The sequence below is a fragment of the Notolepis coatsorum genome, assembly GCF_963971535.1.
Source record: "Notolepis coatsorum genome assembly, chromosome: 12".
Lineage (NCBI taxonomy): Eukaryota > Metazoa > Chordata > Actinopteri > Aulopiformes > Paralepididae > Notolepis > Notolepis coatsorum.
The window spans coordinates 60,629,061-60,656,008 of NC_140176.1; the positions used below are offsets into that span (position 1 = coordinate 60,629,061).

The following is a 26,948-nucleotide window of genomic DNA, read 5'->3' on the forward strand; positions in this document are numbered from 1 at the left end:
AATAATAACGATACAAATAATAATAATAATAATATTAATAATACATAAAAAATAATAATTAACAGCAGGAGGGGATTTGCAGTTGACCAGGAGAACCTTTACTTTAACCAAATAAATAGGGTTTTTGATTTGTCCCTGTACACTATGTTTTTTATAGATGCATGAATGCCTCGTGAGTGAATGTACAGAATATGTTTTTAAATTGTTTTTATATTAGCTTTAAGGTCCTTCTATTTTTCTGTTTCTTTCTGGCTTAAACATCTAGCCCAGGGGCGCCCCAGTGGCGAACCACATAACGCGCTGAGTCGCGGCACGGCCAACCCAGGTTCGATTCCCGGACCCGTCATTATTTGCCGAATGTCTTCCCCCCACTCTGTCTCCCGTTCCTCCTCTCTCTCTCTCTCTACTCCTGGACTGCCCAGTAGTAAAAAGCGATAAACGCTAAAAAAAAAAATCTTTAAAAAAACATCTAGCCCAGTGACTACAACTGAAAACTAGGAACCCTGCTAATGTTGGCATATTTACAGTTTTTTTTATTTGTATTGATTTATAAATGTATAACTGTTTATTGATATGCACTGTCCCTGATCAAATAAACTGAGTAAACTAAACTAAACGGGTTCAATGCATCGTGAGTCGTGATTTAATACCTGCGCCGTATTAAATCTGACATAAGGCTTGCACTGCAAAAAAACTTCTGCATCTAGTAATCTAGTCTCATATTGATTTAATTTAGTTTAGTCCTAAGCTCTTAACCGCAGTGGCGGCCGCTGTGAACTACATTTGGGTGGTCGCGAGTTCATTCATACTACACTAGTACACGTATCATCATCAATCCAATAATGAACACATATATATCTTGTCATTTTAAACAAGTTACCATTCATTCATTCAGCCATTATGCATCACGCGCTGCAAAATTAACACGCTGTGTTGAGAGCGAGAGAGAATTAACACGCTGTGTTGAGAGCGAGAGAGAGAGCGAGAGAGAGAGAGAGAGAGAGAGAGAGATAGAGAGAGAGAGAGAAGAGAGAGAGAGAGAGAGAGAGAGAGAGAGGAGAGAGAGAGAGAGAGAGAGAGAGAGAGAGAGAGAGAGAGAGAGAGAGAGAGATGAGAGAGAGAGAGAGAGAGAGAGAGAGAGTGAGTTTGAGCGTTTGAGCTTTGAGCGTTGATGTGCCATAGCCTATAGTTTACCAGACCAGGATTTTGTCAATGTCAACACAGTTGGAACCTGGATATAAAGAAACGAATTGCCAATAAATGTGAAGTTATCAACCTCTGTTGTCAAGCCTCCTCAATATACCCCACCCCCCCCCCCCCCCCCTTTCCTCACTAATGGAACTGGTATTGCGGAATCACGTTAGTTAGTTAGTTTAGCATTAGCTGAGTGGCTAACAGCGGCTAACCTTAGCTGAGTGGCTAAGAGAGAAAGAGAGACGAGAGAGAGAGAGGAGAGAGAGAGAGAGAGAAGAGGAGAGAGAGAGGAGAGAGAGAGAGAGAGAGAGAGAGAGAGAGAGGAGAGAGAGAATTAACTCACTTTGTTTAATTGAAACGTGGTCAGCCCGGAGGGCTTGATAAAGTGTATGTCCACTGACTGTCCCACAGTCCCAGACTGTTGTCGATGTATATCCACTGCCCACTGTCCAGACTGCGTGAATATTTTAGGCAACCAACTTGTGTTCAGCGTTTCTCTGAATTGGCCACTACGCCCCATGTGACGGACCGCGGCCAGCGAGAGGAGCGGCAGTGCGGAAATAGGCTGCATTCTATTGCCATTCTCTGCAACAAACTCTAACCTTAACCAACTCCGAAACAGCGCCTAAACTTAACCCTTCTAACCTTAACCAACTCCGAAACAATGCCTAACCTTAACCCTAACCTTAACCAACTCCGAAACAATGCCTAAACTTAACCATAACCTTAACCAACTCCGAAAGAATATTGCCATGCTCTAAGACAAACTCTAACCTTAACCAACTCCGAAACAGCGCCTAAACTTAACCCTTCTAACCTTAACCAACTCCGAAACAATGCCTAAACTTAACCCTAACCTTAACCAACTCCGAAACAATGCCTAAACTTAACCGGCGAAAGAATGCACGTTAAAAAAAAAAAAAAAAAGAAATTGAAGGGATTTGAACTTGTCATCAACGCACCGCATGATCCACAGCAAGGCAGCGAACCAGTTGAGCTAGCCGTCGATGTTAAAAGAGGGGGAATTACGGCTACATAATGCCGCTCCGCTCTGCCGCTACCGCGTCGCCGCGGGGGCGTGGCTAGACGCAAGTTGGTTACCTTAAATAATTACGCGTCCAGACTCCAGACTGCATCACAACACAACACACAGCATCGAACATCCTGCAAACTACCTGGCGTTCTATCGCCCACTTCTAAGCTAAACCGAGAAATGCGGCTACGGAAAAGTACTGTCGCTGCTTGCTTAAATGATAATAGATCGCTTGGAAAAGCGCCCGGCTTCCATCATAATACATCATATTTCAACGCACAGCGCGTTACGCACTGATTGGCTGCGACAGATACAGCGATGAAACCAGTGCACGGCGTGCACGCCCACTGTAAGCGCTATTGCGTCTAGCCCGAGAGAAATGCGGCTACGGGTTGCCGGAGAGAAATGCGGCTACGGAACGTATTCTCTATCAGAATGAAAACAATTATTTATATTTGATATATTAACGTTATATTGTGAATTTTGGTTTTTGAGGACTGCATACTTTTTTTGCAAACCAAAACAACATACTTTATACTTATAGCACATGCATGAGCATGGTCTCTTTTGAAAGCCTCTCAAGATGACATTTCTGATTCCAGAAAGAAAATTCACTTTTAGTGCTAATGCAATAGAGTAACATAGGTCTGAACTTGAGTTGTAGAAAAACTGTAGTTTTTCTGTAGTAGTTAGTAGTCCAGAGGTAGTATTTCCCCAGAATGTCTGGAGGCTTAATAATGAGTGATTTTGGTAAACTGTGTACAAAAGAAAAACTCAGTATTCTCATATTCTCAATTAATTCGGCTGTTTTTCTCTTCCTGTTTTCGCTCATTCGTTTTTCACCTATATCCCTGATTCATACATCCCCAGGTGGGGTATCATTAGAAAGCCACACTCATTAGCTACAACCCTCCACAATAATTTTCGAGATCGCCAAATGATTGACGGAACTAGAGCCCCAAGAGTCGGGAGTGGTATTTTGTGCAATACAGTGTACTTTGCACAAGCCTCAAATACCGCCTTGTAACTCGAGAACCTCTGAACGGATTTTGTCACATGAAAGGGCTATCAACAGGCAACAAATAAGGATTCAATTCGATATATATATTGTATTACAAAATATGCACACCCAAGCCGCTAGTGGTCGCCAAAGTGCCGGTGGGCAAATCGTCCTAAAAAATGTGGGCCCTTGCATGTTAAGAGGCTAATCAAAAGAAGGAATCTGTCAATGAGGAGTTAGACTTGTATCAATACAGCTGGACTCAATTTAATATGTTCACAAAAACCAATACCTCAAAATAAGGCACTTCACTCACCTGTTTCAGGATAACATTTGTTCTGAGAATATCCTCGAAACGAGCCAAACCGTATTGAAAACAAGCTTACCATAGCGCCTTCGGCAGAAGTCTTCACTCGTTTTAAAGAACATACTATTCCAAGACTCGTCGACACGGATATTCTGTACTTCTGTATATGAGTGGGTTATGAGCCAGTACAAATTTAATTGTGGGGCCGATGACTTTACTTTCTTCGACTTTAGTTTAGACCTTTGCGTTAGCGATGACGGGTGCAGTGCGGTGAACTGAAAGTGCACAGAACGCCTCTGTGGCTAATAAGAGCGGTTTAATTATGTCACAACAACAATGTGTTTGTTTCAAAATCATTAGGGGGTGGGGGGGAAGTAATTTCTTCAGTTTCTCCCCTCTAAGTTAATATTTGATGGCATAGGTCTAGTAACAGTGTGTCTAGTTGTAAGATAAGCATTGCACTGGTTCGCCATCTCCACAGACACGTTGGAATTAAAAGGAGGGTTATAACCGCCGGGCGCTACCGCCCCTGCCCGCAACGCCGAGTGAATGGCGCGCAACCAGAAGGGAGACTTTGAATCTGTGGAAGATGGGAGCCATAATGGGTATGTGCAGTAAGTGCTCCTGTGTAGCTCAGTGGGTATGAGAGGGCTTGGCCCTCTGCTTGGGTTAGAGGTTCGATTTCCACCCGTACTGGAAGGAAATTATGCAGCCATTCCATTGTGAAGAGCATTGAGTACAACTTGTACTAGAAAAGCACTATTTATAGTAAAACACATAGATTAAATAAAGATTACACCATTCTAGTAAGGCATTTTGCTGCAGGCCACATTGCCCTAGGCATACAGGAGTACTAATTTTTGGACCATATGTTATATACTAACTGAATCTCAACATGCTGAGTGTCGACTGTACCAGAGGAGCTTACAGCATCTCATATCACTTGACTGCTTCTTAGTGGATGATGACCAGGCAGCAAACTGGTATCAAAGGATAAACAATAATCACTTTCTGTGGTAGTTGTTGTGGTTGTTATTGTGGTAGTTATCGTGGTCGGTATCATGGTACATTTACATTTAGTCATTTAGCTGACGCTTTTATCCAAAACGACTTACAAGTTCTATACGACAAGTCATCAGGAAGGGCACAACTCTATCAGCTGAGGAACAATGTTCATCAAAGTGTTGAGTGCTACAGTGTAGGTTAGTGTATTAGGACAAGTGCATGACAGTAAGGTTAGTTAGGGTTAGAATTTTTAAATACATTTTTTATTTATTAATTTTTTCAGATAATGGTTGAAGAAGTGCGTCTTTAGTCGACGGCGAAAGATTTGACGCGTTTCGGCTGTCCTAACAGGGGTGGGTATAGTTCATTCCACCATTGTGGGGCAAGGACTGAGAAAAGGCAGGTTATCCTTGATGACCCTCCCGTCAGTAGTTATCTTGGTCGTCTTCGTGGTAGTTATTGTGGTATTTATCGTGGTCATTATTGTGGTACTAGTTATCGTGGTCGTTATCATGGTAGTTATCATGGATGTTATCATGGTCATTATTGTGGTAGTTATTGTAGTCATTATTGTGGTTGTTATCATGGTCATTATTGTGGTTGTTATCGTGGTAGTTGTTGTGGTAGTTATTGTGGTAGTTATCATGGTCATTACTGTGGTAGTTATTGTGGGTATTATTGTGGTCGTTATTGTGGTCGTTATTGCAGTTATTGTCATTGTCGTGGTCGTTATTGTAGTAGTTATTGTGGTCATTATTATGGTCGTTATTGCAATTGTTGTTATCATTATTGTGGTCATTATTGTGCTCCATCTATTCAGTGCCACACTTTAAACGACAGGAGTCTGTCACCTTGTTTGTAGAGCTATAACTATATTCTATATTATAGCTATGGATACAATACTATGGTCATTTGCCAGTGACTTTCTTCCGGTCAAGATGCAAAAAATTGATAATTTTTCCATGCATACATTTGCGCGTTATACCGTGGTGAATATAAGTTGTTTTTAGATCGGTCTGGGGTAATTCCTGAAATGCTGAGGAATAGCCGTATAGCCGTATTATACTATAACTGTTGCCGTTTCTAGCCTGAACCCGCTATTATTCTCAAATCAAATCTATATCATAGGTATTATGTTTCCTCATGAATGCATGAAAGGGGGGGGTGGGGGTCGTTTTTTTATGCTTTGATCGCCACCAACGGCATACGTTGTGGACTAACGTTACAGACACACGTTCGGATCGAAGTGAAGACATGCTTGGATCAACGCAAGATTGATATCATATAGCCCTTACCTTGACTAGGATGTAGCCCAAAAAGAATATTCCAATTATCTGATTGCGATTCCAAGTATTGATGTCCATCGTGTCGCCAACATAATCCACCACACATCATGTGTCGGGAGCATTTGATTCTTCTCAATCTGACCGTTATAACCGCTCAACTTGAGCAAATAAATTTAAAATGACCCAGACCCATTAGATCGACGCACAGGCCAAGATACAATGTTTCAAAGGGTGCTCAATACCGCCATCTAGCGGGGTGCGGCCGGTATTGCACTTTGGCAACCTCAGACTCATTCCCTATGGTAACAACAGGCTCCCTGGGTGGATAATGAATAAAAAGATCAGAAAAAAGGAAAAACTACCCAGAAACGTGTTAACATGTGATTGGCACCCAAAGTGTTAAGATAAGAAAATATAAGATATTCCTTTATTGATCCCCTTGGGGAGATTCAGATTGTGCTAGTTATTGGTGGTCGATATTGTTGTGATCGTCATTGTTGTTTTTTTCCAATTGCTAGATTTTAGGGAGTCGTTCCTCAGCTTCATTGGGGAAAGTCTGGGGGTGTTGCAAATGTGGATTTTATGGTGGTTTTTGTTGTGGATCTATTGTGATGTTTCTTCTTGATCTGTAATACAAATACATTTGATTTGTTACTTACTCTTCTGAGGATGATGATTCCCTCCTGGTTGTGTTCGTTGGTGGTGATATCAAACATGGCCCCTCCATCCCCCGGCACGATGTTGTATTCTACCTCAGCATTCTTTCCAATGTCCAGGTCATGTGCTTTGATCCTCCCAACCGCAGAACCCACCGTTGAGGACTCCGGAACTCTGAGGTGGAAGAAGCCTGGAAACAACAAACAAACAAACAAACAAACAAACAAAACAGCAGATTGAACTCATCCATTATCAATAGCCAGGAAGGAAATTCCCCAATGTGTCTCCTGTCTTACAGTCCTTCTCCTGAGATGAAATGCTGTTAGAGCAAAGGCATCTGCTTGTTGATAAGTCATGATTTCGGCATTGTACAGATGGATGCAATGTAAATAACATGCATGCATGTGTGTGGGGGGGGGGGGGGGGGGGGGTGAGAGGAAGAGGGATATCAGAGGAGGGGAGAGATGAAAAGAGTAGAGCAGAGGGAAGGAGATGAGAGGAGAGCAGAAGAGAAGATAGGGGAGGAGGGGAGAGAAGAAGAGAGGCAAGGAGAAGAGGAGCGAGGGACGGTGAGGATAGGAAGTAGAAGAGAGGAAGGATATGGGATGAGAGAAGAGGGGAGAGGGATGGTGAAGAGAGGATAGGGAAGGAGAGTAGAAGAGAGGAGAGGGGAGGGGAGGAAAGGAGAGGAGATGAGGAGAGGGGATGAGAGGAGATGAGGAGAGGAGATGAGATGCAAGGAGACGAGGAGGGAGGGACAGTGAAGATAGGATAGGAGAGAATAAGAGAGGAGAGGGGAGGAGAGGAAGGGATAGGAGATGAGGAGAGGGGATGAGAGGAGATGATAAGAGGAGATGAGAGGCAAGGAGAAGAGGAGGGAAGGCCAGTGAAGTGAAGAGAGGAGAGAATAAGAGAGGAGAGGGGAGGAGAGGCAAGGTGCGAGGGGCAGTGAATAGATGGGAGAGGGAAGGAGAGGGAAGGAGAGGGAAGGAGTGCAGATGGGAGGAGAGGCAAGGTGAGGAGAGGGGATGATAAGAGAGGAGAGAAGAGGAGAGGACAGGAAAGGAGAGGATAGGATAGGGAAGGAGAGGGGAGGAGAAGGAGAGGGGAGGGGAGGCGAGACAGCTTGGCTCAGACCTATCTGCTGTGACAGCATTATGTAAATATCATCTTTTTTCCAGCAGCCTGACCGCCTGACTGCCCGTATTTACATTCAGAGAGGGTCATTCTCCAACTACCTGAAGAAGAGGACAGTATCAACACAGAGCGGTGTGCGCACCTCCCTCTCGCACAGCCTATACTGTACCTTTCTCGTACTGTTTTAGAATATGAATGTGCTCGCACAGAATCGAATATTTCCACCAGAGAGTGTGTATAATATGCTTTCACAGATCAATGGCCAGAGTGAAGAGGACGGCATTATTTTTTTTTGCTTTCCTTCTCACATGACCTGGTGAACCAGGCAATGGGATTAATCCTGTTTAGCGGATTAGATCATAAACACCAGATACGATACTGTATTTTAATACACTCACTCAATTCCGGGTGCAATCTACTAGATGTGATACCAGCATTGACTATAGAGAAGTGCCTCGTGACCAAGATAAATCCAACCCTTGGTTTATTTATTACATAGCGATGGTGAGATAGCAATAAGCTTCTGATTATGACAACACGTAATGGCAAATACAAATAAATAGAAAGATAGAAAAACTGATTACAAAAGAGCAGCTGTGATAATTACAAAAGGTTGCATAATTATTTGGATTTGATGGTGTTTTTTTTGTTCTTGATTTATTGTGATGTTTTTTCTTGACTTGTTCAAGAAGACTTGTACGGCCCCTTGTGATTTTGGGCTTTACAAATACATTTTATTTTATTTTATTTTATTTTATTTTATTTTATTTTATTTTATTTTATTTTATTTTATTTGATGATGTATCCTCTCTAAACTATAATTGCAAAGTGGTTGTTTCCTAATATATGACTGGCGAACCTGCATACTATTATCATCACCAGCATTATCATTATTATAGGAACACCCTACCTATGAACATTAGGGAGGATAGATCTCTAAATATTTTCAAAAGTAAGCAAAGAATTTACCTCTTCACCTTAGCCTTTTAATACACTCTGCTGTTTTGACTCATTGCATCCACAGTGATTGTTGTGCTGTAGATGATAACTATTTTATTGCACTGCCTATTATATGCTAATTTATGTAAATTGTATTGCACTGCTCTTATTCTGTCTATCTTTATACTCATTCTATGTCAGCACTTTATGCATTGCAACATAAATTGCAAATGTTCAGGGAGGTTTTAATGTCAATTTTCTGCACATTTTGTGCCTGTCTAGAATTATGCCAACGTTATGCTCACTATATGCCTATGTCTATTTTGTGTCTACATCACTGCTGTGAAGTACGGAAGCCCTAAGAGGCCATACATTCATACATTTTATTTACTCCGTATTCCCGTGATAACGAGTTAATTTAATTTGTTTTCTCGTGATAACGGGATCATTTTCTCGAAATCTCGAGATAACAAAGCCTCCCACGCGTTACTCCTCGCCACTGAGAGTCCACGCTGTCTGGTGAAAAGATGCGACAGGCTGCCTCCTCGTGTACCGGAGGGGACACGTGATGCAAGGCTTCTATCCTCGTCATCACTGTAAATGAGGGAAACCTCAGTGCTTTCACGAGTATAAATAAAGGTTTGAAATGAAATCCTCACTACAGCCGACCAGTGGGAGGCATAGTCTAGCAACGTTCAAGACAGGGGAGGGGAGAATTGGCAATACAAAATTGGGATGGGAGAAAAATTGAAAAATAAGGAGAAAAAGTGGATCAAAATTATTTTTACTCGTTATCACCGGAAAATGGAGTAAATAAAATGTATGAATGTATGGCCTCTTAGGGCTTGGATCCACCTGCCGCATATTTCTGGGCGCAAGTGTCTTTTGTCAATTGATCCCAATGGGGAGGGAGCATATGCGGCCGCATGCTGCCGCCTATAGGAAATGTGCTGCAGTCGGCTTCTTTTTTCAGCGCTTTTGTGCGGCCGCACCCAGCGTTTAAAGTTGAAACTTTCTGAACTTTTCAGAGCGATGCGCTGAGCGCATTTCAGACAACCAATCACAGCCAGTCATATCTACCTACTCTGTAACCTGACACCGGAGTTGCCTGCCTGTCTACCCACAAGAGACGGCACAAATACACTAATAATAACTACACGAATACACTAATAAAAAGCTAATAAAAAGCAAAGGGCAAACTGTGGTGTCAGGCAATAACTATATATATAATTAATATACAATAAAGTGTAGTAAAATATGCTATATGTGCAGAACCGCGGCAGTTAAATACGATAAAAAGATGGCTGTCGCTAGATTTCTTTCTCTCTGTCATCTTGCTACAAGATGCGCTTCATCCCAAAACTACCGGCGCACTGCCAGCGTTTTTCAGCTGGAAATGTGAGCTAGGTGGACGCATGCCCTTAGGGCTTCCGTAGTGAAGCACATTGGGCTGCACTTATTATTATTATTATTATAATATGTTTTGAAAGGCTTCATTATGACTGCTGCCTTTGTTGTTGTTGTTGCTTTTTCTCCCTCATTTCGTTTTACAGTCAAGACAAACAAACAATGTGTCTGGTGAACTTCTAAATGAACATAATAGACACGGAGGGTGGTATCGTTATGAAGAGCAATCGGCACGGTGGGACTTTACTCACTCTTGGAGAACCTGGGTGGGTTGTCGTTGACGTCGCTCAGGGTGATGTTGACGGTGGTGGTGCCCGCTAGCCCCCCCAGCTGGCCCCCCATGTCCTTGGCCTGGATGAGCACCTGGTACTGTTCCTTCACCTCACGGTCCATATTGGGCAAGGCCGTCTTTATGATCCCTGATGCCATCACCAGATAATAAAGGTGGGAGGGAGAGAGAGAGAGAGAGATAGAGAGAAAGAGAGATAGAGAGAGAAGCGTTAGCTCCTCTGAAATATTTTACAGTACCTGCCCATGAGAAGCCCACTTAACATTATTGTGTGTGTCTGTGTGTGTGTGTGTGTGTGTGTGTGTGTGTGTGTGTGTGTGTGTGTGTGTGTGTGTGTGTGTGTGTGTGTGTGTGTGTGTGTGTGTGTGTGTGTGTGTGTGTGTGTGTGTGTGTGTGTGTGTGTGTGTGTGTGTGTGTGCGTGCGTGCGTGCGTGCGTGCGTGCGTGCGTGCGTGCGTGCGTGCGTGCGTGCGTGCGTGCGTGTGTGTGTGTGTGGAAGACACTTGACATTCAGTAGCTGACTTTGGCCATATAGTGATTCACTCGAGGATCAGAGACCCTGAGATCTGAGTGCTTACTGCAGATTAATAGCTAGGTCAGTGGGAGGTTCTCAGGGCAAGAACAACAGGAGCAGCGGAGGTAGTGAATGGAAGGAGGTAGCATAGGCATCTGAGCTCTGCTCTGCCACTTGTTTGCTGATATATGGCACAGACGTCACTGATATTATGGCACAGATGTCACTGATATATGGCACAGATGTCACATTTGATCCAGAGACTACAAACTGTTATGACTGGATAATGACGAAAAGGAAAAGAAAAAATATATATATATTTTTTTACATCCCTCTCATCTTCTTTCTGGCGGTTGTGAGAGAGGGGCGATGCCATGTAGCCCGTGGTGATTAAGGCAACGTCATTCCCCCGTCACCGCCCACCATCTCTCCCTCTGTGTTTGTTCCCTTCTGGTCCATGTGTGTTTGTTCTCCCTCCTGGTCCATGTATGTTTTGGAAATGAAGGCATGCCCGCCCAGCACGGCAAACATTTGTTTTAACACTTTGATTTCCTGGGATCGGTTTGAAACGCAGCCGCTGTGCTATGCTGTTCTGTGCGTGTGTGTGTGCGCTTCCATAAAACCTATGGGATGAGCGCCATACTCAGCGATAGATTCCAGCGCCCCCCACCCCCCTCTGTGTGATATGTATGAACCTATTACCACATGCTTTTGAACTGTCGCAGATAGAGATCCAACAGCGGGCCTCACTACCGGTGGACCCTGGCAGTGTGAAGGTGTTTTTTCCACATCAAAATTATACTGTAGCAACATTTCCTCTGTTGTCCTGGCAACCCACCCACCCCTCCTCCATATCTAGCTTTCACCCTAATAATTGATGGGAATAAGAATAGAAAAATATATATAAATAAAATTACATATTTTTCTCAATATCGGTTCACTGGAATTGCATTGCATGCCACACTGAGTTGCATTTAAGGTCAAACCTGTGATGAAGTCAAACAGCAACCTATCGGGACGAATATAGCCCCACTTGGTATGTAGTGCACTTTGTTTTCCTTTTTTTCCACTTTTTTGGTTTGTTGCGTGTTGTTGAAGTTGCATGGGGAATATGGGGGGGGGGGGGGGGGGGGGACGCCCCAGGCTCTGCCAAGTGAGGTCTGGGGAAATTCACTTAAGCAATATCACACGAGAGGTAGTGATTTTATACTGAATATCAGCACTGCAACCTTGTACCGAAGATAATCACAGCTGTGCCAATATTCAGTATAACAGCACAACCTCAAGTGTGATATCGTAATTGATTAGTTAACAGCAATAAGCAACAACAGTGATTTGTTTGTTTAATCAATCATTTATTTAGCTCCGCCAACAAATAGTACCACAACTGCGCTCTTGAACTTGGACCGTTTACCTAATTACCGGTTATTAATAGAACACCTGTGCGGCAGCACCCACTCTCCACACTTTAGATCACACAAACACACTTACACTTTATATTTATTGATAAAGGATTTGCACTACAACTCGTACACCTACTGTGAATTGTACCTAAACTGCACCTCGTCCATTTATGCCTTGCACTATATAGTATTGTATATTAGTACACTGCACAGTATTGTATATTGTATGGTAACTACGTCTACGAACATTGTACATATGTCTAAACTGAACACTGTGACCTCTTTTTTTTTCTTCTAATTTTTACTATGTTTTTATTTCATACTATCTTGTCATGCACAGTCTCTGGAGCGCAACAGTAAGAAGCATTTTGTACAAAAGTATTCTGTACTTCTGTATGACAACTATTAAAGAAACTTGAAACTTGAAACAGAGTGATACATGTAGTTAAACGTGCCAGTGCTGTTTACACTGAATATCAGCACTCACGGAATGCCTCTCGTGCAATCAAATGACTTGGTTAGAACTAACTATTGTATAAAGTACAATAAGTTACTAAACTCACCCAAACAACCCACACATCAGACCAAAACGAAATAAATTTAAACAAAGTGCAATATCAAGCGGGGCTCTTTTGTCGGGGGTCGCTGTTTGACTGCATTACGGATCCTGTCTTTACGTTGTCTCATCACACCAGCTGCTGAAGTAGTCCGACTGTGCGCCAACTGCAGCACACAGACTGCTCTCTGCTCTGAATCAGCTGTTTGGACCAGCCAGTGGCAAACCCTCGCCGGTCACCTGTGGCTCTGAGATGACATTTGGTTCGCCGTGTACATGCCGGTGCTTATACCGCCAACCGTACGAACAAACCTCACGCTTTGGCGTAATGTCACATCCCGCTAGGCCATCCAACTACACTGTATATCTAGTGCGGCGTTCCGCTCACCTGTTTTAGGATCAACAGAGAAGTAGGGCTGGCCGTGGAGGATGCTGTACACCACTCTGGCGCTGTTTCCGTACGTGGGGTCATCTGCGTCCGTGGCCGTGACTTGTGTCACATACGTCCCTGTGGAGAAAGGAAAACATCGGCCATGTAAATGGTAAATGGTGCATTTATATAGCGTTTTTTTTATCCAAAGTGCTTTACAATTCTGTTCCTCCCATCTTTACCCATTCACTCACACATCCACACACAGACGGCGGAGGCAACCATGCAAGGTGCCAACCTGCTCATTGGGAGCAGTAGGGGGTTACACTAGTGGTTATTTTCTACTCATGTACCATGGTGCAGACTTGTAAATATGTCTCCCTAAGTTAAAACAATTTATACTTTTTAATTTTTTTATTATTATACTCATTATACTGTATGTGTGTGCATATCTGTTGTGTATGGCTATTTGTGACGTACCTTGGGTACGTGGGTTGGTCATTACCATTATTACTGTATTTATGACACCTTCTGAACATCAGGTTAGTATATTTAATGTGTTGTTTTGTATATGATGTGTGTGTGTGTGTAAACATGAGAGCTAATGCTGTCTCTTCTCTCCCTGTCAGGTGCTGCCCATCCCTACTGAAGAGTGCTGATTGCTAATGAATGACAGCTGATTGGCAGTCAGCTCAAGAGGGATGGGTAGTCAAATACCTGACGGCACACACACATCTCGGGCCTTATTGTGTCACTTGCCGGTGATCACGGTGTTGGAGGTTGCCTGTGGTTGCCACTGTGGTGGAACTATGCTCTATTTTTCCCTGTTGTATTATATCAAGTTCAAGTTCAAGTTCTTTAATAGTTGTCATACAGAAGTACAGAATACTTTCATACAAAATGCTTCTTACTGTTACGCTCCAGAGACTGTGCTAGACAAGATAGTATCAAATAACATAATAACATAATATAGCATGAATTTAGAAGAAGAAAATGAGGTCACAGTGTTCGGTATAGACATATGTACAATGTTCTGAGTTACCATATAATATACAATACACAATACTATGCAGTGTACTAATGTACAGTACTATCTAGTGCAAAGCAGAAATGGGATGAGGTACAATTTTAGGTACAATTTACAGTAAGGTGTACGAGTTGTAGTGCAATCCTTCATCCATAAATATAAAGTGTGGGGAGTGGGTGCTACAGTGTGTTTGTTTAAAGTGGGTGTGTGCTATAAAGTGTGTGGAGTGGGTGCTACAGTGTGTTTGTTTAAAGTGAGTGTGTGCGTGTGGATGTGTGTGCTATGTGTGTTTGGTGGTTGTTGTTGTGTAGTGTTCATTCATTGTTCGTTTAGCAGCCTGATGGCCTGGGGATAGAAGCTACTTCTGAGTCTTTCTGTGCTCGCCTTGAGACTCCTGTATCGCTTGCCTGACGGCAGCAGTTCAAAGAGGCAGTTGTTCGGGTGGCTCGAGTCCTTAATAATTCTCTTAGCCTTCCCCTTGCAACGCTTGTAGTAAATGTTCTGGAGGGTGGGGAGCCCCCCTCCAATTGTGCGTTCGGCTGAATGTGTCACTCTTTGTAGTCTGCTTTGGTCTTTTGCAGTGCTATTCCCAAACCAGGAGGTGATGTTGCCGGTCAAGATGCTCTCTATTGTACATGAGTAGAAGTTCTTAAGGATCTTCTGGCTGACTTGGAACTTCCTTAGGCGCCTGAGGAAGTAGAGGCGTTGTCGTGCCTTCTTCACCACACTGTTAATGTGTGTGGTCCATGTCAAGTCCTCGGATATGTGGGCTCCGAGGTACTTGAAGCTGTTGACTCTCTCAACCGGTGCCCCGTCGATGCTGAGGGGGCTGTAGTCCTTGACCCCCGACCTCCTGAAGTCCACAATCATCTCCTTTGTTTTGCTGACGTTCAGGGAGAGGCTGTTTTCCTGGCACCATCCCGCCAGGACCTTGACCTCTTCCAGGTAGGCCCTCTCGTCGTTGGCAGAGATCAGGCCCACCACCACTGTGTCGTCAGCAAATTTGACGATTGTATTGCTACTCCGCTGAGCCACACAGTCGTGTGTGTACAGGGAGTAGAGGAGGGGACTCAGAACACAGCCCTGGGGGGCCCCTATGTTGAGGGTGATGGATGAGGAGGTGCAGTTGCCTGCTCTCACCACCTGGGGTCTGCCAGTCAGGAAGTCCAAGACCCACTGGCAGAGGTCATAGCCCAAGCCCAGGTCCCTGAGCTTGGCTATGAGTATGGAGGGGACTATGGTATTGAATGCCGAGCTGTAGTCGATGAATAGCATTCTCACATAGTTCCCCTGCCTCTTGTCCAGGTGTGATGCTGCTGTGTGCAGCACATGGGATATGGCGTCCTCCGTGGACCTGTTGGGGCGGTATGCAAATTGCAGGGGGTCCATGTTGATGGGGAGGGAGGAGCAGATGTAGCCCTTTACTAGCTTCTCGAAGCACTTCATGGCTATGGAGGTGAGAGCTACAGGGCGGTAGTCGTTGAGGCAAGCAGGCTTGGATTTTTTGGGTACAGGGATAATAGTGGACTTCTTCAGGCAGGTGGGGATGACAGCCTGTTCTAAGGACAGGTTAAATATTGGCCTTGTCTCCATAATTATATGGGACTGTGTGTTCCTTCTGTTCACACTGCTACCTGGTAGGTGTCTCTGCTAGCGTTGCTACCAGGTAGCATATAGATATATATATATATAGATTGGCCTCTGTGTAAATTGACACATTCATGGGGGAGCACATCTATATGATTGGCCTTATCATTTGATTCCTACTGTAGCTGTTTGTCTGTATGTGTACCGTGTTTGTCCTCCCCTTACCTTTTTCCCTTTGTGTGATCTGGGTTGAAATCCCCACTGACAACATCCCTTTTCCCTTTGGGAAAAGGCTGTGGGTTGGAAGCCCCACTGTAATAAACTTAATTTACCATTTGAAAACGTCTTTGTTTACTATCTGCCTACCCGGGACTGTTTGAGAAGCATTTTTCTACTGAGGGGGTTGTTTTTTGCTCATGTAACACCTGCCCAGATTACTATATTGTATGGTCAATAGACCTCTGTACATGACACTATTGGTTTGTGAGTTTTTATATACTGTATGGGTCTTGCATGGGTTTTTACCTCAATATACCGCTTCATAATTATTTAGTTCCCTTTGTGTTTCCCAGATGTAGTGTCTTGCTCAAGGACACTACGGGAGGAGCGGGAATATAACCGGGAACCTCGTGATTACCAGAGGATCGCTCTAGAGTGTTTTTCGCATGTTTGTCGACGTGTGTTTTTCGCAAGGAAACTATAAAAGAAGGAAGGGTCATCGTGTCATTGTGTAGCGTGTGGACGCACAATGGTGCCACGTTTGGAAACCTTCAGTTCGCCCAACATTGAGTTGAATGGGATCAGCCATCTCCTTATTTAAACAGGTTATTTCCTCAGATGTCAGAATCATCTGGAATTTGTTTCATTGTTAACTAGCTAACATTTGATATATTGATTGAGTTAGCTTGCATATTGTGCTTCTCCGTGCACCTCCCATATACTGTAGGCTTCAATAGAACTGGCACCAAAGTCTGGCACCAAGCAGAGTATAGACCCCCGCGATGTGTTCTCCCAACGGATGTGATCCATTCTGATACCCTCTCCGTGATTGGTCCATCTCACCTGGCATTGTGACATCCGCTGATGAGGGTGAACTACTCCCTCGTGTCCAGCCACAGCTAATGCTTAAAGTAAAGAGTCTATGAGGTCTGGTGCCTGATAAAGCCTGTGGACTGGTGCTGGGAATTATATCAATTTTTTTACTTTATGCACATTTGAAGCGTAACTAAGTGGCAGTTTAGTCAGAAAAAAAATCAAGGGTAAGAAGGCTATATTTTTTTTTTACCAGCCATTCATTAAGCAATGTTGCGATTAAGAATTACAAAGAGCCAGAGAACAGAGGCAAGATGGCAGCTTTCCAGGCTTCAACAGTAACGGGGAAACTGAGTAATTACTTGTTGGAAGTACGGCTCGTCCTCCTTTAGTGGCCTGCCAAGGAAAATACTGTACCATTCATCTTTTTCCCGATTAACATGTACTGTAGGCAGATTGTGCCGTGACAACCATTTCAGGTTTTAGCAAGATAACCGAAATCATGCTGCTTCTTCAAATATAAAAAAACCTGCAGTATTATATTTACCCTACTTGATATGCAAAGAGGACACAGGCATGAAGGACTGCATTTTGATGATCATTGCGGCAGTTGTGGTAATCTCCGAGTCGCCCGCGATAAGCTAATAAATAGGCTTTACGGTCTGAGCAGATGGTAACAATTGTATTAAAACATTAGATGACATAAATGTAAGTGTTTTAATCCCTCTTAGCCTGCTTGAGAATTACAGCCTTGGACTGCAACATATACAATACCGTAGACAATATAAACAAACACTTTTTCTTTTTCACTTTTCACACCGTGTAAAATCATATTCTAATTAGGTGCTCAATACGGTAATTACTGAAATGCTCCCATGAGTAGGCTATTCACTCAATGAGAAATACAAAAATAATGTTCTTTCAAGTGTGTGTGGTATGATTTCAATCTGTTCCTACTTCTCTGAAGGAGGCCTTGCAGCTCCACTCATGATTCTAAGTTTGTAAACACACCCTCCACGGATGCACTCACTAAAGCTCTATTCCGTCGACCCAAATAAATTAAAGTAAATGCGCATTCCAATTGATCGCAAGCACACACTTTGTTTGTCTGAGGGAGGTAACAGTTGTGATTGGAGCAACAAGAAAAGAGGGTGGAGCTTCAGAAATCAGATACATTTGACTTCTCCTGCAAGAGGAATTGGTTGTTTCATTAACTCATTCACGGCCACTAGCTTTCGGCATCTGCACTGTTTGGCACCAGCGTTAATGACCATTTTAGCTATGTTTGCAGACCCATCGTGTGTTCTGTATTATAGCTATGGAGACAATAGTATGGCTCATTTTACAGGCATTGTTCATAGTCCATTACTGACTAATCAGCTCATTTCTACACACTGTAGTTAGTTACACACTACACGCTAAACAGCGCCCCATTTCCCGGAATAATCCAGTATTTTTCCATAGATCGCGAGATGCAGCTGTGGCCGTGGCCCCGACCGCCAAGAACCTTGGTGTTGTCCTCGACGACCAGTTGAACTTCTCTGCTCACATCGCAGTGACAACCAGAACCTGCAGATTCCTCCTGAGCAACGTCAGAAGGATCCGCCCCTTGCTGACAAAAGAAGCCACCCAACTCCTCGTCCAATCAACAGTCACTGCTTGCTGGCCTCCCGGCCACTGCCACCAAGCCTCTTCAACTCATTCAGAATGCAGCGGCCCGCCTGATCTCAAACCTACCAAAGTCGGCCCATGTCATCCCACTTCTTAGGGACCTGCACTGGCTCCCCATTGCTGCACGAATCCGCTTCAAGGCCCTCGACCTGGCATACCGTGCCACAACGGGAACTGCTCCCGCCTACCTCCGGTCAATGGTCTCTCAAGACACACCCTCAAGACCCCTACGCTCTGCATCTTCTGGCCGTCTCAGACCTACTCCTATCCAAGCTCCAGGAGGGTCATCAAAGAGAAGTCGCCTATTCTCAGTCCTTGCCCCACAATGGTGGAATGAACTACCCACCCCAGTTAGGACAGCCGAAACCCGTCCAATCTTTCGCCGTCGACTAAAGACGTACTTCTTCAACCGCTTCTTCAACCCCAAATACTCCCAAATCAAAGGTATATAACATGTACATATGTACCTTCACAAAATCATCAAGGATGGAGATGTCTTACCCCGGAAATCCGATTGTTAGAAAAAGCCTGGTTTATGTCCGGTAAAGTAAGCTACTGTGATCGTTACATAAACATGTCTCAGGTTCGGTAGAATAGACATAGGGGGTCCTTACCTTAGCCAGGAGGTACTCCAAAAAGAATAATTCCAATGATCCCATTGACGATCGCGATTACTTGTGTATATGTAATTACACGTGTTTACGGGACGCTATAGGTTTTGAGGCGAGCAGATCTGCTAGCGATTGCCTTGCAGAAGATCCTCCCCCTCAGAGCGAGTCTCGATAGTCCATTGCATTCATTGCCTCTCCTGTTCCCTTTCAGAGTTCAAAAGGTAGGTGATACTGCCACCTGGTGATATTTGATCGTCATTGCAATTCCAACGTAGGTAGATGAATCATAGACACCTAGATGGCTCCAGCTGACCGTATAGAACGGGGATCAAAGGAAAATATCAAAGGATCAAAACCAGAGTATACTCGGATTTTGGCGCTCAACCGTTGGCGAGATAACCCGACTATAGTCGGGTATGGCCATTAAAGAGTTAATCCAGCGACAACGCTATGCACTGTGTAATGGATAATCAACGACTAGTTTTGTGTTAAATGGTTTAAAACTGTTTAAACCACACCTACAATTTGAAATACAAGTTGATTATTCTGCTGCTTGCCATTGGTGTGTTATCCTTCCTGGTTGTTAGTTTATCATGTTGATAAGACAGCTGTGCTCTTTAATGTTGCTATGGTTACAGGTTGGGTAGCGGATGAATTTAGAATGGTGATTAAACTTGAGCCAAACTATGTGTGCATTAAACGTTTTTCCGCACACCTGCCAGCCAATCAGAAAAGAGTATTCACCCAGACCATGGTAGACTATACTAGGTATGCCTCCAATTACTGGGCAGTACAATGCTGGTTATTGATTAGTTCATGTCCTGTTGATTCATCTAGATTAATCTAACCTTTGCCAGTTTTTCGAGTTTTCAAGTTTTCCCCCCAAGATTGAGACTCACAGCTCCCAATCGATGTGTCACGCGTGGCTCGTGGGCGGCTTTTCATCACATTCTGTTCATGTGTTCAAGGGCTCCAAAGTGAAACCTTGGCTCTCGTTTGTTATCTGACTGGCGTAACAGCTGCCACCGCTACACTCCATTCCAAAGCTAATTACTTGAGTGACTGAGTGGTCTGGAGGAGGAAGAGAAGGATGGAGATAGGGCAGCCCGGCTCATTTGAGGGAAACTCAAACTATTCTCATGCTTTCTGATTGGAACTCATGCGCGAGAGCGCTCCAATTATATTTTACCTAGTTCGTTAATTTGTCAACGATCTCTCGATGCCCCTTTTTATGGCGTGGTTTTAGGTGAACTCGAAGGGCTCGCCGGCGGCGCTGTAGTGTAAACAACCAGAGTGCACCATTGTGATGGGGATTTACAGTCGGTCTTTGTTCCCGCTTTCCACCTTGCTTTGCGGTTCTCTGTATACGCGAGGGGTTCATCGCTATTTAGATCAAGGGAGAGCCGAGTTCTCCAAGTGAATTACCTTGATCTGCGCTCCCTAGGGAAGACTATATATAAAGGTAAGCCTGTGAAATGCACTTAAGCACATTGAACATAACGGGTTCTTTGGAAAATCTAAATGGGTTTCACCCCCTCTCTGGTTAGACTTATGGTGCACCTAACCTTCCTCAATCGGGAAATAGCAACAGCTCTTGTAGGAAGGAAATCAAATAGGCTATGTCAAGGCCAAGCCAATTTCTACAAGTTAGATGCTGCACTCGTTTATAGTTAGAGGTGGAAAGTTGCATTGGGAAATGCATCATCTTCGACCTGCATGCGTTTGAGATACGAAGTAAAAAATATAATTAAGAAAAACATGGATGTTCAGGCTAAACTTATTTGGAAATGTCTGCCAGTTTACAACGACATATAGCTACACTTACACATTTAAAACAGCTAATAACAACATTAACAATGGCGGCTAAGTGGCGCAGTGGGCAAGGCGCTCGCCACTAATGCAGGATATGCTGGGTTCGAGCCCAACTCTCAGCGTTGCTTGCGGCTTGGCTGGTCGTTCATACTAATACAATTGGCAGTATTAGGGGGTGGGAAAGCCGGTGGGTGGGGATCGGACGTTGTGGACAGTGACTCCTACAGGTCGGTTGGTGCGCCTGTACAGCAGAATCAGGAAGCAACGGGGGCAGCGTGAGCCTCCCACGCGTTACTCCTCACCGCTGAGAGATGGCGCTGTATAGGTGAAAAGATGCGACAGCTGCCTCCTCGTGTACCGGAGGGGACGCGTGATGCAAGGCTTGGTCCACATTGCAGCCGACCAGTGGGAGGCATGGTCTAACAACGTTCGAGACAGGGGAGGGTAGAATTGGATGAAATTGGGATGGGAGAAAAATAGAAAAATGGGGAGAAAAAGTAGATACAAATTAAAAATAAAAAACATTAACAATGCAGGTGGCCATCGTCCTTCCGGAAATGACGTCAAATGGCGCTAAGGCTTGAAGTGGGGGTTGAGAAATCATACCCAAGTTTGCAAAGAACTCAGAGTTGATGCACTGTTCTATTTGATTTGTCCTAGTAGGAAGTCTAAATTTCCGTCCTCCGAGTTTTAATCGAATGCAGCAAAAGCCTGCATGTGGGATATATTCACATTATGCTCTTACAGACTTTATTGGAACTTTCTTAAAGGGATACAGTTGGTGTTTTTGGTACCCATTCCTTGCTTTAGCCCCATTCCTTGCTTACTAATGATGTTGTTGATTGAGTCCTCTTTCAGCAGCACAATCCATGCTGTGGTACTACCTCCGGATAGTTAGCCACAAACCCAATACATAGTCAGTGGGGTCACACTGCTGTCTGTGCAAGTGTAGCAGAGTGAAGTGGTTATGCTAGTATCATGGACAGAAACTGGTATCTTTTATCTTAAATATGTGTTTCAAAACAGAAACACTCTTATTTTGAAGGAACAAAAGTGGATCAACGTGGACTAACCTGCACCGAGTCCATTCTAGGTTTTGGAGGGGTGTCTGGTTTACTACTGTATATTAATTCCCTCACATTGAGTTACCAATTCCACAAACGAACTACCGTTTGGGTCCTTTATAATGGGTTTAGAGAAGATAAGATATCTTTCCATTGAACAATTGTTGTATTGTAAATACGTTCAACTAATGTATAAAATGGTTTCGCCGGTTTGTAGACGAGAGACACGCCGGTGGGAGGTGCTCGCTCTCTTTGAGTATGTGCAGCATGAGAGCAGAGGTACGAGCGTTTGTTTATCTAATATGGGATTTAAATGCTTTGTATAACTTGTTTTGCTATTGAAATACCTTGTTGTGCAATGACATTAATTCACCTGTGTAAAACAGCAACAGTACGTTCGTGTACTAAACTCGGCATTCTGTGTGGCAAATATCAGGTGGAGTGCACGCTGATAAATGGACAATAACGCCGTCGTGTCTTACGGGCTGTGCTGTTGTGTTTAACAGGTATGAACCGCTGTTTTTGTATTTATTTTGGTTTTATTAATGTGTACACACTGCTTTTATTTCATATTGTTTCCTATGTTGTTACTGAAGCTACTTTGCACGGAGCTAAATGTATTTACTGGCTGTAACTGTAGACGGCGCGCCGTGTTGAATGTACGCGCGCCGCGCTCTTTGAGTATGTGCAGCATGAGAGCAGAGGTGGAGTGCACGCTGATAAATGGACAATAACGCCGTCGTGTCTTACGGGCTGTGCTGTTGTGTTTAACAGGCAATAAAGATCACCAAACTGGGTACAATTGTCTGCGTGTTGACGTCCACCTCACACCAGACACAACGCAGAATCCATCACGCTACAACTGGTGCCGTGACCCGGATCAACGGTCAGCAGAGGCCGACCACCGGTGTAGCTGGGGAGACGTGGAGGCTTCAGGTGCGGCCTAGACGCGTGGTGCTGCTGGCGCGACCTAGCCACGGGGACGCTGCATTCGCCACCGAGTCCTGAGGTCTGTTCCTGAGGGGGCTGGAGAGCACTGAATCCTTTAAAAAAAGTCTCTAACCAAGTTTATTTATTTCAAGTGTGTTACCCAGAACACACTGAAGAGAAAAAAAGGTGAAAGCACCATTTGATGATTGAAAATGACTTTGAATGAAGGAAACACTCCTACAAGGGACTTGAATGTGGGGAGAGGGAGAGGGGTTCTCGACTACACACCGGTTATGCAGTCTACCCCGGGGAGTCAAAATGGTTCAGCCTCCTCTAGCCCTGAAAGGAGGAGGGTAGAGGGTCACGTAGAGGGAACTGCCCAACAGTTACTTTTCACGCCGGTTGTTCCCTCAACTAGTGAAACCAACAACACTAGTGTTGAGACATCCCCCAGTCAAATGGCGAACTTGATAAGATCCATTGGGTCCGAAATAGGGGAAGCTATTAGAGTGACGTTAATGCAGAACACAATTACGGGGATTTCACCTGTTTTAGCTTCTCAAAATCTCCGACAGACGTTCCAACCTGACCAATGTGGGAATACTGTGATTGATGCATCCAAAATGAATCTCGTGTTACGTTCAGATGCAAATGCCCCACCCTATTTTAGAGGTGATAGCACAGATAAGTACTCTGTTTTTGAGTGGGAGGAACTCATGAGGACGTATCTCAGAAAGAAAAATAACTGTACTGGAGCTGAACAAGTTGAAGAGGTTATGAACAAGCTAATGGGGAGGGCCCGGGACGTTACCAAAGTATGGCTGCGTAGCAACTCAACTGACAGTGAAGTGGGTGTTATCTTTAGCATTTTGAGATAACATTTTGGTGATATTATTCATTCAGAACTTCCATTAGCTGACTTTTATGCAGTCAAACCATATGCAAGCGAGAATCCTCTTGACTATTGGATTAGGCTTAACAAAGCAGCAGAAGCCACAGAGCAGTGTCTTCTTAGCACGGGGGAATCCCAGACTAGCCTGAGCAAGCATCTAGTTCTCATGTTCATCCGTCACTGCCCCGATAAGGAGCTGTCCTTAGTGTTCAAAAGTAAGCCATCTCGTGAGTGGACAGCAGGTGAGGTGCAGGGACATTTGGATGAATACTTGAGAGAACATAGAGCGAGTCGAGGTCGGTTGACACAACAAGTGGTCGCCATTGAGTCATCACAGGAGAGGGTGGTTGTTAATCATGAACAAAGCGCGCCCCCAGTGGCTGTCAGTAGCCCAGAGCTAGAGCAGCTGACGCCTGTAGCTGAGAATAACACAATGGAGAGGGTGCTGAGAGTGTTAGAAATGGCGTTCAACACTCAGTCGGTACAAAATGGTCCTTACGTACCAAATGGTCCTTATGTACAAAATGGCCCCCGGAGACAGTTCCCCAGACCATCTCAACAATGTCAGGTTTGTGGCAGTTCGGAGCACGATACTAGGACGCATTGTAGGACGGACAGGCTGTGTTTCAAGTGTCTGAGTCCAGGGCATATTGGTATCTATTGTGGGCAGACCACTCCCAGACAGCCCCCTGGTCAGAGACAGGCTGGTCCTTCTCAGGAAAACTAGCCGGCCCTCGTTCAAAGGAGGACAATGTGGGCCCCTATGGTTTTTCCTCCAATGGCAATGATGATATCCAGTCTGTATATACGTCTGTTTGTGAAGCAGCACCCAAGGACAAGACAGTAATTATGCAGAATGTGACCAGAACATCCCAAAGTGAGTTTATTTTTCACCACTGTATTGACGGGAGACAAGGTTGAGTTACAGGGGATGTTAGATAGTGGATCCATGGCTACGTCTCTGCGCGCTGATGTGGTTCCTCGGCTGAGGGAGGCAGGGGTAGTGACGGGTGATCTAATCTCGACTACCAATGTTGTTCTTGTAGGGTGTGGTGGGAAACAAACTAGCCCGGTGGGAACGTGTGAGCTGAAACTTAAGCTTTACGGGTTTGAATACATAGTACCAGTATTGATAGTGGAGGGTCAGGTAGATGAGCTCATTATAGGCACCAATGTAATGAAGCCCTTAATTAGACAATTCAAATCCACGGGAGCCTACTGGCGCATATTGGGAAAAGCTGAGTCACCATGTCCGGACGAAAACAGTCAGTTTATCAGGTTCATGGCCAATCTTGAGAGATGGAGGGGGGAGGAAATTCCTGACAAAGTGGGAACAGTCAAGTTGAAACAGGCCGTAACTCTTGAGCCGATGAGTGAGCATGTAGTGTGGGGTCGTCTCCCACCCAAGACAAAACTGTCTATGGGAAGTACTGTTATTGTCGAGCCCAGCGCCGCTCGTTGTGTACACCGTAACATACTAGTTGGCAGGGTAGTTACACCTCTCTGGGGGGATGGGTGGCTTCCTGTCAAGATTATAAACCCGACTAACAAGGCTATCACCTTGAGAAGAAATGCAAAAGTGGCTGACGTATATCCATGCATTGCATTAGAAGATTTTGACAATGATACGGACACGTCAGTACACCAGAATGCCGGTAGAGTAAGTAGTGACAGCTCTCTCGGCAGTCTGACAGCTAGGAGTTGTGATAGCAACAATGTAGCTAGGGGGAACGATAGACTGGCTAGTCTAGGGCTCCATAACCTGTCAGTTGATGACTGTCAGGTTTCACCAGTCTGGAAAGATAGACTGACTGATCTGATTGAGAACTATGAAGATGTGTTTTCTAGACACCGGTTGGATTGTGGGGAGGCTGGTGGCTTCTGTCACCGTATCCGACTGACAGACGATCGGCCCTTTCGGTTACCCTACCGGAGGCTCTCCCCCGCCCATTACCAAAAGTTGAGAGAGACTCTGAACGAGATGGAGGACAGGGAGATAATTAGGAAGTCGAGTAGCGAGTATGCATCTCCCCTTGTTCTCTGTTGGAAAAAGAATGGGGAATTGAGACTGTGCACAGATTTCAGGTGGTTAAACGCTCGTACTGTGAAAGATGCACATCCATTACCCCATCAAGCAGATGTACTTGCAGCGCTGGGAGGTAATGCCTTTTTCAGTTCCATGGATTTGACATCCGGGTATTACAATGTCCCACTGCATGAGGATGATAAGAAATACACTGCGTTTTCCTCTCCTCTCGGTTTACATGAATATAACCGTATGCCCCAGGGGCTGTGTAACAGTCCAGCTACGTTCATGAGAATGATGCTCACAATCTTTGGTGATCAGAACTCGCTGAGTCTTCTTTGTTACTTAGATGACCTTCTGGTCTTTGGCAAGTCGGAGGAAGAGAGCTTGCAGAGGCTGGAGATGGTATTCCAGCGTTTACGAGAACACAACCTGAAGTTGTCTCCATCTAAGTGTCAGTTTCTGAGAAAGTCACTGAAGTTTTTGGGACACATTGTTTCTCGGGAGGGGATAGCCACAGACCCCGATAAGGTGCAGGCGATAGTGGGTGTGACGGAGAGCGATATTATGGAGTCGGATGGGGTCACCCCGTCTGCCAATAAGATCCGGTCATTTTTAGGAATGATGGTGTATTATCAGCATTACATTGAGAACTGCTCTGTAGTTGCAAGACCACTGTTTCAGTTGACCACGGGTGTGAAGAAGCCACGGAGAGGCAAAGTAAAAAGCAAGAGAGCTGCCCCCCTTCGTAGGCTTAGTGCAGCAGACTGGACTGTGGAGTGTAGGGAGGCCTTTGAGGCGTTAAAAGCCGCATTGGTGGGACAAACTCTGTTGGCTCACCCTGACTTTTCTCAGCCATTTTTATTGTCTGTAGATGCATCCACTAGTGGACTGGGAGCTGTGCTTTCACAGGTGCAGGAGGGGTGTAGCACAGCCAGGCCCATAGCTTTTGCTAGTAAATCTTTGAATCATGCTCAGTCTAAATATCCCGCTCATAGGCTTGAGTTTCTCGCCATGAAATGGGCTATACACGACAAGTTTAGCCATTGGCTGCGAGGACATAAATTTACAGTGTGGACAGACAATAATCCCCTTAAGTACATCCTCACAAAGCCAAAACTCGATGCATGCGAGCAGAGATGGGTGGCTAAGCTGGCACCTTTTGATTTTGACATTCAGTACATCCCTGGGCCTAAGAAT

General features: G+C 44.5%; 1 protein-coding gene across 1 annotated transcript in view; it reads right to left on the reverse strand.

Moving 5' to 3' along the window:
* LOC311238080 (cadherin-12-like) overlaps positions 1 to 26,948 on the reverse strand; it is a gene marked incomplete at both ends in the record, with an annotated part of 187,865 nt that overhangs the window by 126,257 nt on the left and 34,660 nt on the right. Inside the window, 3 exons of the mRNA XM_084326050.1 lie at positions 6,485 to 6,672; positions 10,217 to 10,384; positions 13,115 to 13,234. Coding sequence (XP_084182176.1) covers positions 6,485 to 6,672; positions 10,217 to 10,384; positions 13,115 to 13,234 — 476 coding nt within the window. The remainder of the gene's footprint in view (positions 1 to 6,484; positions 6,673 to 10,216; positions 10,385 to 13,114; positions 13,235 to 26,948) is intronic.